General features: G+C 43.9%; 1 protein-coding gene across 1 annotated transcript; it reads right to left on the bottom strand.

The window, feature by feature from the left end:
- Positions 1-783: 783 nt before the first annotated feature.
- PLD4 (phospholipase D family, member 4) lies at positions 784-15,231 on the bottom strand. The gene is made up of 11 exons (XM_010584121.1): positions 15,146-15,231; positions 12,049-12,138; positions 10,190-10,392; positions 9,306-9,489; positions 7,800-7,920; positions 7,316-7,443; positions 6,941-7,141; positions 6,453-6,592; positions 3,719-3,884; positions 2,402-2,498; positions 784-1,060 (listed from the first exon to the last, which is right to left on the bottom strand). The coding sequence occupies exons 1-11, from the start codon at positions 15,146-15,148 to the stop codon at positions 852-854; spliced, it is 1,542 nt and encodes a 513-aa protein (XP_010582423.1). The 5' UTR covers positions 15,149-15,231; the 3' UTR covers positions 784-851.
- Positions 15,232-16,757: the final 1,526 nt, after the last annotated feature.

Genomic DNA, 16,757 nt, shown 5'->3' with positions numbered 1-16,757 from the left:
ATGGCTCAGGTTTGTGGTCCCTGTGTGATTGCAGAAGAGAAGGCAGCCCAGAGACACAACGCTGGTCAGGGCCAGCACCAGGACAGCCCTAAAAGAGCAAGGAGGGTCTCCAAGCACTGCCCACAGTGCAGGTGGGATGCCTTTGCCACACCAGCACTCAGGCAGTGGCTTCGCCCCGCTCCCCCCATCCCGTTTGCTGCAGGAGGCCAACGCAGACATCCAAACATCCCCAGACACGCAGGGGTCCAGGGCAGCTGAGCTGGAAGCTGGCCCCAAGATTTAAATCCCAGGTATTTAATTCTGGCGACTAGCCTCAACACTTCAATACAGGTATTTCCCGGTACCTCTAATCCCTAAATGCTTTAAAAAATCTGCTCTCACTATTGTAGGTGATTACTTATATGGCTCAAGTCTTCAAGTGGCCAAGAGTTTATTAAAAATATGCTTAAACACATATAAGCAAACACCGTTAATGGAACATTAAGGTTGAAATATATAGCTTCCTCAGACAAAATAGCACAGCAATAGCAATCTGCATCTCTGATGTATTAATATCTGGTTGTATCTTCTGTGTTTGCTTTGATATCAGACAGCTTGTCACACAACACTGTATGCATTTCATTAACTCTGGGATGAGGTAATCATGCAAAAAAGGAAATGTCACACACTGACTAATGGTTTTGCAGGTAGAGTCAACTACAAGAAGTTCTCGTGTCATCAAACAGTGTGGACACCACGAGAAAGCAATTTCTCTGACAAAGACATAAAGAAGAAAGCTCCTTGTTTTGCACGGGGAGCAAGATTCAAATATATTTTTTGGCTTTTATTTTAAATTTGTATTTCAATTCACTTCAGAGCCTGCCTCTCCAGTTACAGTCTTTCTGTCCCTGCACATCTTCCAGATTTACTGCGTATTTGGAATTCCAGTCTCGCTCAAAAAGTTTTTTTAATTGTTCCTGGATAGGCAGTTGCTTTCTTTGCAGGTTGGTCAAATTCTGTTTGATAATTAGTCCCACGCCAGCTGTATTAATGAAATAATCTTCTGACCAATTGGAAGTCCCTATGCAATGGAAAAGTAGCTAATTAGAAAACATTCATTTCCCAGTGTTCTGTTTGATCTCCATACTTGTTAAGTCCACATTGCCTGGCTTTGCTGATTTGCTGTACAACTGCAAATCTCATTAGGACCAACGGAGCAGCAAAAATCAGATCACCTCCTTCTTATTCCAGACCTCAGGTTTCAGAAAGTCAGTATTAACTGCAACCCTGAAGCTTCATAACCTTCTGATTCCTTACAGCCTGTGACAGAGGTGGATGAATCTACTCATTATAAATATGGGAACAGAGAGCAACATTTGGGTATTAAGAGGGGTAAAAGCCAGTGTTTGATATGGGTTTCTGTGTTTAAAGAAAAAAAATCCTTAATGAACTTAATTCACTTTACTTGTTTAAGGAAAACAAGAGGAGAAACTGGACCCTTGATCAATAAATCCTCAGGGGCTGTTCTGAGCTCAGCAGGCAATGCCCGCTTTTAAGCCAGGCAAAGCTGGGAATCCAGCTGTAGACATTGTCTAGGGCTCTCTCCAAAGCTATGACAATTCAGAAAATCAAACACTGTGAAAAACCCCACATTTTATCACTTATCACTTCTGGTGTTTGCCTTAGCCAGAAAAATCTCCTGTCAATTCCAGAAGGTGCTTAGGCATGAAAACGAATTACCTGCATATCTGTCTTCAAAAGACAACTTAGTAAGAAACAAGTTCTATTAAAGGCAAATGGAGCTGCAAGTTCTCAGCCCGTTGGAAGATCAGGCTATTTGCTGGTTTGCATTGCTTGGAGGATGAGCTGACTGAAATGACAGAACCCTTTCATGTTCCCTTTTTTGAGGGATCCTAATAAAACAGTGAAAAATAAACACCATCCTGACTTTCAGGAATTGAGCAGCAATTGACATTACTGTTTTCTCATTTCCTTTCCTAGAGTTCTGTTCAACAAACAGTGCGTGGAATTAATTCCTCCCAGCAATTTCTTTTTATTAAAGCAAGATAACGTTCTATAGTAGAGCATCAGCTATCACTGCATCATTCCGAGCACACAGTCTGTGAAATTCCTACTGTGTTTCTCACAGGCTGTGAGCTCAGACTTGTCATGTTCTGTTGTTAATGGTTCACAATCATATGAAATAATCTCTTGCTGAACTTGACCTACATTATTGTCTCCCCTTCACATCTCTACTTCTTCACCCAGGGCAGACATTCTGATAAAGCCATATACTTTGATATGTTTATCTGCTCTACATGGCAAAATGAGGTATTATTTTGATACTGCAGCCCATCCTATCTCAGCCTCAGTCCTATAGATCTGAAGATACTGTAATTATTTGGAATAATGGAATACATACCAATATAGGCTACTTTATCAGTGACCATATATTTGTTGTGATTCACTCTCCCGTGAGGAATATTTGTGTGATTCAGAACTGGAACAATGAAGAGTTTCTGGAGGGAGAGAAATTAAGAACATAAATAGAAATACCAGAGTAAGGAACAGACTGGATAATTGGACAATGCAAATTTTCTATATTTTCAAAGACTAGCATAGTACAGAAAGAAGAGAAGAGAACATTCCACACACTGTTATTAAATGTACCATAAAAGAGATTTTACTCTTATCCAAGAAAACTAACAAATAGTACTTCCACTGTACATAAAATTGGATAAGCAATTGAGATCAGATAAGGATAATGTTTCCTTCACAATGTTCAATTAGTGGCACAGCTATTATCATTACAGGGCAGACAATTAAATGCAGTTTTAGGCAGCTGTTTAATAGATACACATTTACCACTGATTGCTGCTCTTATTTTGTGCTAGAATGGGCTGATCACAGACACGAGGGGTACTGCAGACAACAATAATGCCAAACTTCTTGCGTAAACTCTTACTAAAACCTACATTTCTGTTGGGTTTTGGGGGGTTTGGTGGGTTTTTTTGGTAAAACCATTCCTCCTTACTTCTGTGACTTCTGTCTGTTGTAGTAACTGCACCATTTGGGAGCTTCCACACCATCCCCACTCGATGCATTCCAGCCTAGTGCCTATGGCCTGTGTGTAATATTTAGTGTTCAGAAATGGGTCCATATTTATAGGCAGTCAGCAGAGCTCTTAACTGTAAAAAACTGATAGTAATTAGACCCATTTAAGATACTCCATACAGGAAAAGGTCTATGAGAAGAGCACTAAGTTGTCATATAAACTGTTACTACTGTCATGGTGCTCAGCAAAAGTGACTGCCTGGATAGTCATAGAATCGTTTATGTTGGAAAAGACCTTTAAGATCATCGAGTTCAACCGTCAACCCAACACCACCATGCCCACTAAACCATGTCCTGAAGTACCACATCTATGAGTTTTTTTAACACCTCCAGGGATGGTGACTCCACCACTTCCCTGGGCAGCCTGTTCCAATGCCTGACAAATAACGTCTCAAGTGCTGCAGCTAGGCACATCCCTTGACATCACTAGTAGCTTGCAATAGCTGCTTCCTCAAAGATTGTCTCTTGGGCATTATTTTCTCAAGGACCTGAAACAGTCACTGCAACAACAATCTGCTTCTCTAAAACCTGATACTTGTACACGCCACTGGCAGCTTAGACTCAAAAATCAGTGTGGGGCCCATATCCTCAAGCTGTCTTTCCAAAATCAGGTTTCTTATCGTACCACGTCAACACTGATGTGGGCATGTGGGTTGTTGAGAGCACGCAGGGACCTCAGGTAGTAGAGCATGGCTGGGTCAGAGCGGGTCCAGCAGCTGACCAGAAGCCGGATTTGTACTCTGTAGTTGAAAGCTGCGCGTCTCAGAGCATTGTCAATGGCTGGCCAGTATCTAGAGAAAAGTGGGTGGAAAAAGGGATATTTTTGAAACAGTTCAGCAGAAAGCTGTGACAATAAACTGAGAATACAAGTGACGCCATGCACAGATGAGATCTCTGATGTCTAGTAAGAGGAGCACTTGTGCCTTCACTGGAGGTATAAATAAGATTTCTGCCTTCTACCCAGCCAGTTCCTTTCACAGTGTGTTTTGAGACCTCCAGTCTCTGCCAAATTGGGTTGAAATAGATCAAAAAGTTTAAAGCTTAGTAAAGTACATGTACACAGATACACACACAGCGTGGTGCCATTATGTTCATTTCCTTAGGAAACTAAAAATAACAATAGCAACTCCCATGTAAAGCCAGATCATACAGCACAAAGTAAAAAGGACAGTGCAGAGCCCAGAGGAAAGCCTAAGAGCCTTTTTGCAGAATATGGCCATTTCAGGATCCTGGAGACTGTTTCTAGTGTCTGCCATGGTCCTGTGCCATCAGCCAGCGTGGACAGACTCTATCCCTCCCCATCCCTCCTGGCCCTCTTTAGTATGCTGTGTGCCCCCGAGGTAACAAACACAGCTGTGCTCTCGTGAACACGGGGCTGTCCATTTTCCTGACACTCATGTTGGCAATAGCGTAGGGGAAAATTTTTAACATCCTTCACCCAGCTACACAACACTAAGAGCTGGACAATGTGCAATCCCGAACTAGTAACTCCAAATGCCCCTGTTGCATTTTCTTGCCATAGATCCTAACAAGTGCTGCACAGAGGAAGACAAGCATCTTTAGTATAGATTGGAGGACTGATACAGAGACAGGTCCGGCACTCGCTCACAGTCCCATGAGCAATGATGAATTAATTTGCCTAACTTATTCCTTTTGGTCTTAGGTACAAAGGCCTGAATTATCTAATCCTCCCTCACACATCGTCCTATTGTGATCAACAGACCAGCCATGTGCTTTCAGGCTCAGGCTGACGTGTAGATCCTGAAAAACTCAGAAAAACATGCTATTTAGAAATGCTATTTTTGAACAGTTTCCATTTTTTAAATATATCAGTTTCTAGTTGATTAACACTCAGGCATTAAGACAGCAGCTTTGTTCCCTCTGCCTCAGCTGCTGGAGGAACCTAACCTGAACTAATCAGCCTCAATTCATTGCACTACAGCTGGTTGCTGTGGAGATAGCCTGCGCCGCTTTCCCTAGGCCTTTGAAACTCTTGTTTGCATCTGATCAGGCCCTAGATGTCACAAATGGTGGATTAAGGTTTCCGATGAAGAATGAGGAGTATTAACATACTCATTCCTAAGCGGGAAAAGAGACTTTCTGTGAACCTATTCTTAGCTAAAAGCAGGAGATGAGAAACCCAGAGATTCAACCATACAACACAGAAACCAAAAATTCTCTAAGCTGTTAGATTTATAAAAAAATATCTTCCAAGTGGAAGCTAGTCTTTGAGATTTTGTTTCAAGGACAGTGGAATTATCTGTGTCTGTCTATTATCCTACACTCTTCCTGCTAACACACACATGCCCAGCTGAACAAGGGAGGCTTTACATAGTCATGCCACAGGACATGATGCATGGTATGATTCTGGCTAAATGGCAACCTAGAGCTCACCCCATTCTTTATAAGCCATGTTGTACATAATTATTTTGCTTGAACTTCTTTCTCAGTCAGATTATTTAGACGATTGGAAGACTCAGAAATGTTATAAGCAGATAATACTCAGAGCACTTGGTTGCATGTAAACATCCTAATTCAAGCATATCTAAGAGGATTTGGCGTCTTAGTGGTTGCCCCATGACTGACTAACTTTCTGTGTTACTCAGATTTGAGTTGATGTGTAGAGTCTGCATAATTCTGCTGTGACCTTGGGCAGCCCACTGGGACTGTGGCAGTGGTCCACTACACACAATTTGATCACTCCAGATCACCACTACCACCTTCTCCTTGAGAGCTGCTGTTGCATACATCCAGCATGCTTCAAGAACTTGGATGTCCTTAGATGGAATTATTAAAAAAAAGGTAAATAAAAGCCCAGAAGTTTCTTTTAGAGACTGCTTCAGCTATCATTGCAGAGGTCAGCAAGGACAGTTAAGAATCACCCTCTAAACTATGGGTCAAGTATGTCAAATAGGCAGCAGAGCCAGAAGTCAAGAGTCTTCAGAAGTAAAGAACAGAAAGAGAGAAACAGGAGCAGAAGAGAGATGCAAAGCAATATTTTCTCTGAAGTCTGATGTCAGATATACTTCTGCTGTTCCCATTCCTCTCTCTGTTCATAACGCTGGTCTGTTGTATTTTGAATGGAGCTGTACCTGACTGTCCCTAGCCTGGCACTTCACAGTTTTCTTGCTGTGCGAAGAGCACAGGAAGCTTTTTAAAATGCTGGTGAAGCACATGGGCAGTATCGGATACCACCCTTCCTGGAGCATCAGTATTTGACAGTCCACAAGGCGGTCATAAATGCAGAGCAAAGCCTCAGTCCTCTCCACTCTGAATATTTTCATTGCAGAAAGGGGGGAATAGTATATTTTTCCTTTAAATAGTGCAGTTAACTGATGTGCTCAGGATTAAAATTGTACCTTTCTGGATGAACAAAACGGCTGGTAGGGAAATATTCCATAACAGAAACATAGACAAATTTCTGTGCCTCACTGATAATACTGATTATAGCAAAGAGGTCATGGGTGCGACCTTCTGGACAAAACGCTGGAGGAGAGGCCTGTAAAGAAGAAAACATACAGGTCAGTGATTTCATCCTTTTTTCTGTCAGACTGTGATTCATTTATATTCAGATCTGTTCAGTTTTCATTATAATAGCACAAAGCACTTGAGGTGGACCACTATCATTCCTCATGCCTTCCATGTCCCGACGGGTCAGAAACTTGTTGATATATTGAGCCTACAAGTGATTAAAGGAGACCTGCACCCTTATTCCTTGAGTAGTTCCAGAGATACCTGTGGAATGAATTATTATCCAACTGGAACACAAGTGACTGCTGAAGAAACTTTTCTGGCCAATGCTTAAACATAGTTTACAGTTTATCTTGTTATTTTGAAACATACTTACAGAAAAATAGGCTTTTGTCAAGACTCCATTAAATTCTACTTCCAGAGGCCGATGCTTGTTAATGTGGGTAGAATAATTAAGAGGCCAAGGGAATGGGATGGTAGCATTAGCATGTCCAAGATCCCAGTAAGTACTAAATGTTTTCCAGAGGTCTTTGGCCAAGCAGCTGCAGTTGTATATCACAGCACCAAACTCTTTCACCTGCAAAGAGAGCAAGCTATGTCACAGCTCCAGAAAGAGCCACCTCCACCCTCAGGGGTTTCTTTGCTGTTTCTCCCACTCAGTCAATACTTTACATCATTATGATTTTTCTCTGTTATGTGCTAGAACACGAATTTTCCCCCAGATTTTTGAATATGCAGCAGCAGAACTTACCTGAGATAAAGATCTCCAGTCCATATTTGCACTACCAATATATATGTGTTTCATATCTACAATCCAGAATTTGCTATGCAACACTCCTCCTGCCAAACGTCCAAAATCAATCTTTTTTACATGAGCTCCTGAAGAAAGATGGGGAGGGGAAAAAAAGTTTAGATACAGCATGGAGATGGTAATCTATACCGCTCCTCTGACAGCCAGAACATGTCTGGATGTCTAATACTTGCAGCCAGTAATAACTACCAAACTTCACAAGCACTTATTCCTGGGAATACAGTAACTTGCAAAAAGTGAACTTTCGGAAAAATCCTTAAGGGCATGACAACATACACAGAAATCATAAACTAGTGAACACATAGTGCTTGTCCTGTGAACCCATGTAAGCACCATGCCAGAATAGGCCTTGGAAACCAGTTTCTCTCAGATGCCTTTTTGCAATACTAAAGTTCCGAGTGCATCACTGAAGTGAGATAGTTACCTTTTTCCTCTAAAAGCTCAAGGTCTGTTGAATTTGTAGCCAAAGTTGGCATACTTGCTGCAACATACACAGAGATATTCTCTGCGAGTAATCTCTCAAACCTCTTCAGAATATCTTCACCCTGCACGGTACATTGTTTGTTATGTTTTATATTTTGTTATAGAACATTTAGCAAGATCTATGCAAGTACAGTGTTACTAATGGATGTTTCCTTTGAAGAACCCCAACACAAGGAAGGTCAGAAATGTCACCTATTTCAGGAGTGTTTCAAGTAGAGAAAAAAGGGAACAAAGATTCTGATCCAATGTATGCATCCAAGTTTATTTTCTATTGTTTAATACTATTAGATATAAGGTTTAAAAGTATGACCACAAACATCCCAGACTTCAAAGGTGAATGCCCCAACGAAGATCAACTGCTGGATGCTGATGCTTAACAGATACGCTGTGTCATTTCTCCCTGAGGATAAAAGTAACAGAGACTGTCCTACACTGAGCTGTCCCTTTAGCAGAGACGGGGCTCAGCCTTACATCTCTCACTTTTACTTCTTCACAGGTGGAGGAAATGAGTTACCTTACAACACCAGAACCACCTGGGGAGGAAGACAAGGAGAGCTGTCCCAGAGAGCCCGTGAGGACAAGGAGGAAGGTGTGCCAGGAGGGAGGCAGAGGCTTGGCCCGCAGAAATAAACAGGCCAGCAAACAGCACGATTCCTGACACATTGGCTAAACTCCGTACCTGCCTGAAATAGGGTGGCCTTGTCCCTTCTGCTTTTCAATAACAGTCCCGCAGACCCTGCTCAGGAGTGCCTGCGAGGTCGCCAGCTGCCACAGGCCAAAAGAGAACCAAGGGACAATTAAACATGATGGACGGTCACGAGGTGAGCCTGTGCCGTGGCCTCTGTCATTTACTTTTAGTGATGGAGCCAGAGAGGCCCCTCAGGAAGCCTGGCTGCACAGGGTGCCCAGGAGGACAACCCTGCAAAGGAGAATGAATGTCCTAAGCTGCTGTCCAATGGCATGGTTCAGGGACACCTGCAAAATGGGTCAATGCAGATGCTACCTCTGTACACGGGGGAGAAGGAGACTCTGAAGCAGTCAAAAGTCCAGCAGACTTTGCTTTCTGACTCTTCCAGCTAGCCAGTGGGAACTGGCACACTCCCTTGTGTATATGGGATCCTGTAGGCTCTTCAGCCATGCTACTGGGCTGCCCCTACCACAGGTTGACCATCTGCAAGGTAAGCGAGTGTGATTTGGAGGCTGACCTCTGGTTGCTCTTAAAACACAGCATAGAAATATTCGGAGACATGGACAGAGCCCAAATGGAGTCTAACTTGACTGGAGGAGGAAAGTTGGTGTGCTGTTTCAGACCAGCATGGAAAACCTTTCTGGGTTTGCAGGAAGAGTCAAGCAATGTCTCTGGGAGACAGACCACACAGTCAATCTATCTGCCACATGTACATGAGACAAACAACAACAGATGTGCTTGTCACTGATTTTCTCCTACCTGCTTGGAAGATGAATCATTGACGTTGATATCCTTCCCAGTAAGAGACCAATAGTAAGACGCCACGTGAATTTTTTCCTGGGCTACATCAAGGAGTCTCATCCAGGCTTGGTACAAGGGTTTGGCGGCAGTGCTATTTATCTCAAAAGCTAAGTCATAAGGAACATTTTCCACAAGTTCAAAGCTGCAATGGCAATTGTATATTGTGAAGCAAGTGACTGTGACCCAAGCAGAAAACCAAGCACCTGCCAGGCCATAGAGTTGGCCATTTTGGACATCAACCTCAAAAGCAAACAACCTGAGCTGGACAAACAAGATGGGAGTACTCTCTATACCCAGTTTTTATAGCCAAGCATATATCATACATCATCCTTCCAAATCCAGCAGAATGGATTCTCAGAAGCCATTCTGAGCGTTTTATTTTACCATCCTAAAGACAAGGAGAAAAGTAGCCCCCTGGGGCTGGATGTCGCTTTGATACCCCCTCCACCCTCTGCCAGGACAAACATCCACTGCCCCCTCCAGCCTCTGAAAGAAGGTGAGCTCAGCAGAGGCTGCTTTGCCCACCGGTCACTCTGCTGCCTTCCACCGCTGCCACAAAGGGCTGGAGGTGGTGGAGGTGGTGGAGTAGCAACAGAGCTGTGCTGAACATACAAGCACAGGACTGGTAGTGGAGCTGTGATACTGCCCCAACTGCCCCTCAAAACGGGCAACTACTAACGACCCGATGCCTAAACAACACCCCCACTCTTCCCAAATTAGTGGTGCTTTATCACTTATTATACAATGGGAAAAGAACAAAAGCCATGCTGATATTGTCAGCATTGCAACAATTTCTCCACCTGGTGATTACTTCTCCACGTGCCACATCAGGCCTGGCTTACCTGCAAGAGTCATTGGGTCTATTGGTGTCCTCAATTATTGTGGTTCCCGGGAGATCTCCATAGAGTGCTTCTTCCTCCTCCCACTCTTCATAAATGCTGACAACTGCTTCTTCTCCATTAGAATCAACTATGCTGTCCACTCTCATGAAGTAAACAGCAATCAGGACAACACCAAGTATCAAAATTGCCCCTAAGATTTGAAACTAGAACAGAATCCAAGTAGGAGAAGATTTAAGTGATCACCAAGTCATGGATACACCAACTCATGGATGATTACTTGTTGCGGGTGAGTAAATCACAATCTTTGAATAGTAGTTCTGCTTTCAGCTACTGGCAGACAGTATTCTTGGATACACCACTGAAAGTGAGGACCACAAGCTACATAGGGGTTGGTTTATGTGAGGACCATGATTTTAGTTTTGGTTTAATTTCTCCTGCGCCAACATATCAAAAATCTGTTTTTTTTCCCAAACCTTATGATTAGTTTGATGTTGATTAGCTTTATTTTTGCACAAGACAAATGGGTGTTCAACAAATTTTCTTCCAAAATCAAAACAAGGAAATCCGTAGCACAAGATTAGCTGTGGGATCAAGACCAGCGCTACCGTAAAGAGAAAGTTCATGAAGTCAGAGGAGAAAAAACATGTCTGAAAATGTCAGAAGCAGAGGGGCATTTTGTGGTTTCTGAACACGTTCTGGTTTTGTCTTCTAACTTAAACCTCACTTAAGTGAAATTACACAAATCTCATTTATCCATGTGGTGAGTGAACAGTATTTCCTTGTCGTTCTAGTGTGGTGAGTTAGCTTCATTTCCCTTTTTCTGTACTTCCTTTTTTTTCCTGAACATAGATGAAAAAAAAAAATAGCCTGGCCACCTGGTATATCCAGATCTGGAGTCCAGCCACTCACATGCTGAAACGTATAGCACCAGGCTCTATATGTTGCCTTATACTGAGGAGGAAAAGACAGCCACCAGTGCAGATCCATTTCCCCCCAACAATTATCATGTCTGGTTCCTGATGGCAATTCTTGGGAGCTGGGACCATCCACCACCCTGAGATAGGCAATGTGCGCTTCAGGGTTGAGTTTTTTAACCTCTGGGCAGGAGAGGCGAGTCTGGGAGTGGTCATGAGGCTATAGCTATAAATGTGAGCTCCTGAAAGGGTACTTATGAAAATTACACAGAAACCAGTTGCCTCTGAAAGCATCTATTTCAGTTTCTGTGTGGATAAAGTTTCTTACTTTTCATTTTCTCTACTTTTCTCAAGATCTACAGTGTTGCCATCAATTTCAGGCAGTGATTTCAATCAGAAAAACATTTTTAAACTTACTATCTACTTAAATTTTTGCCCTCTGGCTTGTTCTCCCTCCCATTGAGGGCAAAAAAATCCCACCAATTTTTAACAGTTCTGCATTTCATCCCGTGAACGCAGTGGCAAGACTTAAACATTGCACAGGTTTTAGAAGAGATTTCTAAGGTAAGAGACCTATTTTGAAGTCACATCTTGGCTGTCACCATGCTCTACACTGTGATGTCCAGGTGCTGTAGGCATGCTGAAAAAAACAAATAAATGCTGTGCTAATGGTGAAAGTGAGGGTATTTGTATGAGCAAGGTTCACTATCCTGAGGCAGGGCTGCAGGATTAGGCTCCACACTACTCCCTCTCGGCAAGGTTTGATCAGCCTACTGGATAAATCAATGAGGGTTTTGTCACTCACTTGTTTACAAATAGGATCGAAACCTACACGGATTTCTAAAATTGGCAATAAAATCCTTCCTCTTAATCTGTTATTTCTTTTCAGAAATGTCAGTGTAATCTCAGCTCTTCTAAGCAAATGTAGTGTATCCCAATAATTACCGTTTTGACGTCTTTTTGATTGTTCACGCTTAATTTCATGTTGGAAGACTCATTAAACATCAGGGATGTTTTTAATGCTTTTTTCACAGTCTGAAAAACAGAAATGTATGCAAGGGGAAAAATAAAACTTTATGGCAACATTTGTATAAAGCCAGTTACAGACTAAAAATGCAGGTTACTGCTATTGCTTCATATAGTGCTCTGAGATTTAAGTATGGATCTGTGCAACATCCTCACTGTATGACGGGTCTTGAGTGACATTAACAGATTGCAAAGTGAGAGGGAGAGACAGGTCCCTGCAGGTTTTCCCTGGTGCCATCTACACACAAAAATCACTCCAGTAATTATTGTGTAAACAACTGCATCGCTGCCTCTTCAAGTTATACTTCAACACCCACTTTTGTCCTGTTGCAAGCTAACACATTTGCCAACAAGTAATAATTAAATGCAGAAGCTGTGGGTGGTAGCGTACAGCATCAATGTCATCCTCTGTGTGACTCTGTTAGGTTCCTGCTCTCTTTCTATGCCTGTGAGTTGTCTTCAATGGTGGTGTCTTTTCCAGAAGGGACTCTGTTAATGGGACAGGGACCAGGCTGAAATATAAACTCCTCTTCTCCCCTGTTGTAACCATGACCCTAAAAAGTAAGTTAACTTCTTTTCCTCCTCAGGCAGTATTGCTCCAATCTTATGTTATCACTAGCAGCGGCAACCACAAGGGCAAATACCAAATATGCCAAAACTCAGAGCAGATGGTAGGGCAGGGGTAGTTGGCTGCTTGCTTATTTTGCCCTCTGAAAAGGTCAAACCAAAAACTTCACACGTGCCCAACGGACATGAATCATCCCTGCATTGGCAGAGGTGAATTTACCCCATAGAAGTCAGCTGTCATTTTTCATGCTCAGAAGCAAGTAGTAGTACATCCTGGGGTTTAGTAGATTTCAAAAAGCGCTACCAGATGATATCGCCACCTGTCCAGTCCCCAAACTACCGCTTCCTATCCCTGAGCCATCGGGCGTTTGTAGCCTGGAGGATGAACATGTTTAACGGTGTCAGATATGCAGTTGCTCTGTGGGCGGCCACAGTTGAACAAGTTTTAGGCAGGAAGGATCCTGCCAGCCTTGTCCCATCCATCTTGCCATACGTTCACAGCTATTGTCACCTGAACTGGATGGGCTCATTGTGTCTGCCCTCCCACACCAGTAAGGCGGCATGGCCATGCATGTCCATGCTGTGTCCAGCTCCTGCCCACTCCACCTATCTGTACCGACGCTGTGACCGCATGGAACAGGCAGGAGCTGGACACAGCACGGACATAACCCCAAAGGCTTCTTGTGGGACCCAACTCCCAAGAACTAGTGGGGCTGAACCAAAGAGGTGGAGGATGTCTTGGGAGACAAGGGAGGTGGGTCTGAAACAGTGACTTGGGGAATGTGGAGGGGAACGTGAAAAGAGAGGACCCAAGGTAAAAGAGCAGACAAGGGAGAATGAGAAAGGTGGAGAGGGAAGAAAAGGCATGAACAGTCATGCTTAAAAGCAGGCTAGAGCTGCAGAGATGAAAGCTAAGTTTCCGTTTCAGGGTCTGCTTGTTATTATCAGCTGTAATCTCTACAGCAGTGTCTACTTTCCAAGGCAGTTTTACTCACACTTTTCACTGGCACTTTCTTTTGCTGCCCCCAGATTCAGATGCAAGCTTTTACACTAGAAACAGTTATAAATGCTGGCAGGAAAACACCCATTCTCCCAGCCCTGGAGAAACTGAGCTGCTGCCAGCAGGGAAGGACAGTTGGCCATTCCCTGGTGAATGTCAGGTCCTCACGCCGCTGAAATCCCAGTTCATGTTTTAAGCACAGTACAAAGATGTGGTGTCTTACCCCAAAGAGCCTGCAGCCCAAGCGGAGAGGGGAGGTATAACATACCACGCAGAGAAGGCTGTGTGACAGCAACACACGGCATTCCCCCACCTTGAGAGAAAGTGGTCGAATGCCAACCCAGAAAACTTAGTGGGAACAAAAGGAGGAGAGAGCAAGAGAGGAGAGGCTAAGGAGTTTGGTGGAAACCAAGGTGAAGGGAATTTAAAGGCGGAGGAGAAAGGCAGCTGAAAAACAACAGCAGCAGCCCTTCAGCCTAGGCCAGGAGGGCCCAGGGAGGTTGCAGGTCACACTCCACAGCTCACGGCGTTGTCCGTAGCTGTCACAACCAGCTGGGCTATCTGGTAAGAAACAGCCCCCCCGGCTGCCCCGGGTGGCTCTCACCACAGAACCAGAGCCTGAGAGGTGTCGTCTTGTCCCTCTGGCCCCCAAAACTGAAGTGCTCCCCACGATACATTTGGTGACCAAGCAGCGTCGTGGTAAGGAACTGCAGCTGCAGGTGCACTGCCAGCCCTGTGATGGCTTCAGAGGGATGGAGCTTGTGAGAAACAACTTGTTTCAGTTCTCTTTTTCAGCAACAGTTACAAAATGGCTTCAAAAAGCAGCATTTCTCTTAAAATATGCAAGCGAACAGATCTCTTATGTGCCATAATACAGTCATCCACCATTTGATTCAAACAAAGTCTTTCTTAATATCTTTGACCGGTGATGGGTTAGATTCCCAGCTGCTATACAGAAGTCATGAGAACTGCACTAAAATATGCAGCTTAATTTTCAAGAAAGAAAACATCACAGACTCAACCAGAATTCTTACTAATAATATTGTAGCTGGTCAGTAATTAACTATGGCTCCCTCTAAGCTTTCAGGGCTTTACTAGCTGCCAGTTTCAATGACTAAAGTTCATCCAAGAGCAATAAATACAAGCGCTACTTAGTGTTGCTTCACAGACTGGAACATCAGTTAATACCACAATCTGCTGAGTACACAGAGGAGACTGTTGTTTATAACATTAGGCTGCTTTCTCCCTGCCCCCGAAATAACTTTTGGTACTTCTTTTTTCCATCAGCATCAAACTGTTTCAGATTTTGGATTTCAAACATAAGGATGAGATTTTTCAGTATACAAAATTCTCCCCAGAAGCTGTTTGAAGTTCCTCAGATGAACAAAGTGCATTCATCTCTCCACGACCACCCCCCAATGCTCTCAAGATGATGACAAATGTACTTACCATCCTGGAAGACCTCCTCCTGTGTGGATGTCCTACTATAGTCTGATGTTACTCCCAACTCTACTTAAAAGAGGCAGTATACATGCTTCTCGCCAGCAGATTTGTTTCGGGTTCTTCTGAGTTTTTTCCTCCTTCTGCTGCAGATTACTTCCTCTTAAACACTGAGTTTCACAACATGCACTGACAGTTAGAGTCCCAAGTTATCATCTAGTTGTTACTACCCAGTTCTTAGATTCCAGGTCCCGATTTCCACCTGTTTGGCATAACTTTCTGCAGTGCCTGACCTGGCTCAAACTCTGTTGAATGGCTGAGCTCCCACTGCCTTCAGTGGTGTAAGATCAGGGCCTAGATCAGCTCTAGGAGACACTGGTTGAAAGGACTGCTCGGCTTCAGTGCAGTTTGCATCCCAGACAGGGCAGCATTCTCACTGCTTCATTCTTAACCCACCAGCAGCTTCATTTTAAACCAAGGAGCAAACCCTCCAAAACTGCCTTTCTACCCAGTTCTTGCAAGCGCCTGCCTGCCCAATCATCCTTGGACAAACATAAGGGAGCAGCTTCAGTCTTAAACAAATGGTACTTCAAATTTGCAGCGATGGTGTTGAGGGAGAAGGTTACAGGCAACACTGAGTTTGAGGCAGTTTCTAAGAAATTACGTCTTCTGTAAAAACCCAAAGGCTGCACCCCAGTCGACACAAGGCAGTATAGCAACGCTGCTGTTACTCTCGATCCTATTGAACTGAAGGATGCAGCTCCCTAGTTCAGTACCTGAGGAAGGCTGCTGCAGGGGGGAGGCAATGGAGAGACAGCCAAGGACTAACAAGGATCACGAGGCTTTATCATACCTTGTATTAAGCTGCTGAAGATGGAAAAGCTAAAAGGAGCCAGAGCTTAGGTCAGGTACGGCAGAGAGAGGCCTTTCTCTGGGAAGCTGAAGGTGTTGTGAACCGACTGCTTCCCCTGGGACCAAAACACAAGCAGTAACTCAAAGAAGGCCAAAGGTGAGAGAAAAGAAGATAGTCGAGCAGATACAATGATCGTCTGACCAGGCAGCTCTCTGCTGTACACAGATCACCTGTCACTGACACCATCCCAAATCTCTATTAAAGCAGGGCTTAAAAACAAGGCAAAGACTACTGCCACCCCTTTAGACTGAGGTTACCAGAAAGCTGCAGGCAGGAAAAGAGGCAACTCCAGCGAGCCATCATGCTAAAGGTCCAAAGCACCCCTGGGAAGTGTCCCTGTCCCTCCGCTGACTTCAGAGGCTGAGCATCCAAACCAAATATTTCAGCTAAGCGCCTCATGAGTTCAAGTCAGCGGGTGTGCTGTACATGTCAGCACGCTTAGCAACGAGCCGCCTTGCTCTGTTTGTGTGCAGGACCGAAATCCTGGCACGAACTATGCCGACATAAATCAGAAAAGCTCCCACTGACTTCGGCGAGTTCGGGATTGTACCACACAAGCAGCAGCACATTTGTATGAAGTTCAGAACTTATCATTTATTGCCCCAGTATCACCAGTTTAGTTCAAACTGGGAGAGGCTGGGAAGAACAGCTTCCAGAAAAAGGACCCGTCTTTCTTCTCCTTGGCAGCTCTCTAACCACTTACAGCAC

Source organism: Haliaeetus leucocephalus, unplaced genomic scaffold (genome assembly GCF_000737465.1).
Source record: "Haliaeetus leucocephalus isolate CR32 unplaced genomic scaffold, Haliaeetus_leucocephalus-4.0 Scaffold944, whole genome shotgun sequence".
NCBI lineage: Eukaryota > Metazoa > Chordata > Aves > Accipitriformes > Accipitridae > Haliaeetus > Haliaeetus leucocephalus.
This window is presented reverse-complemented; position numbering and strand designations above follow the sequence as displayed.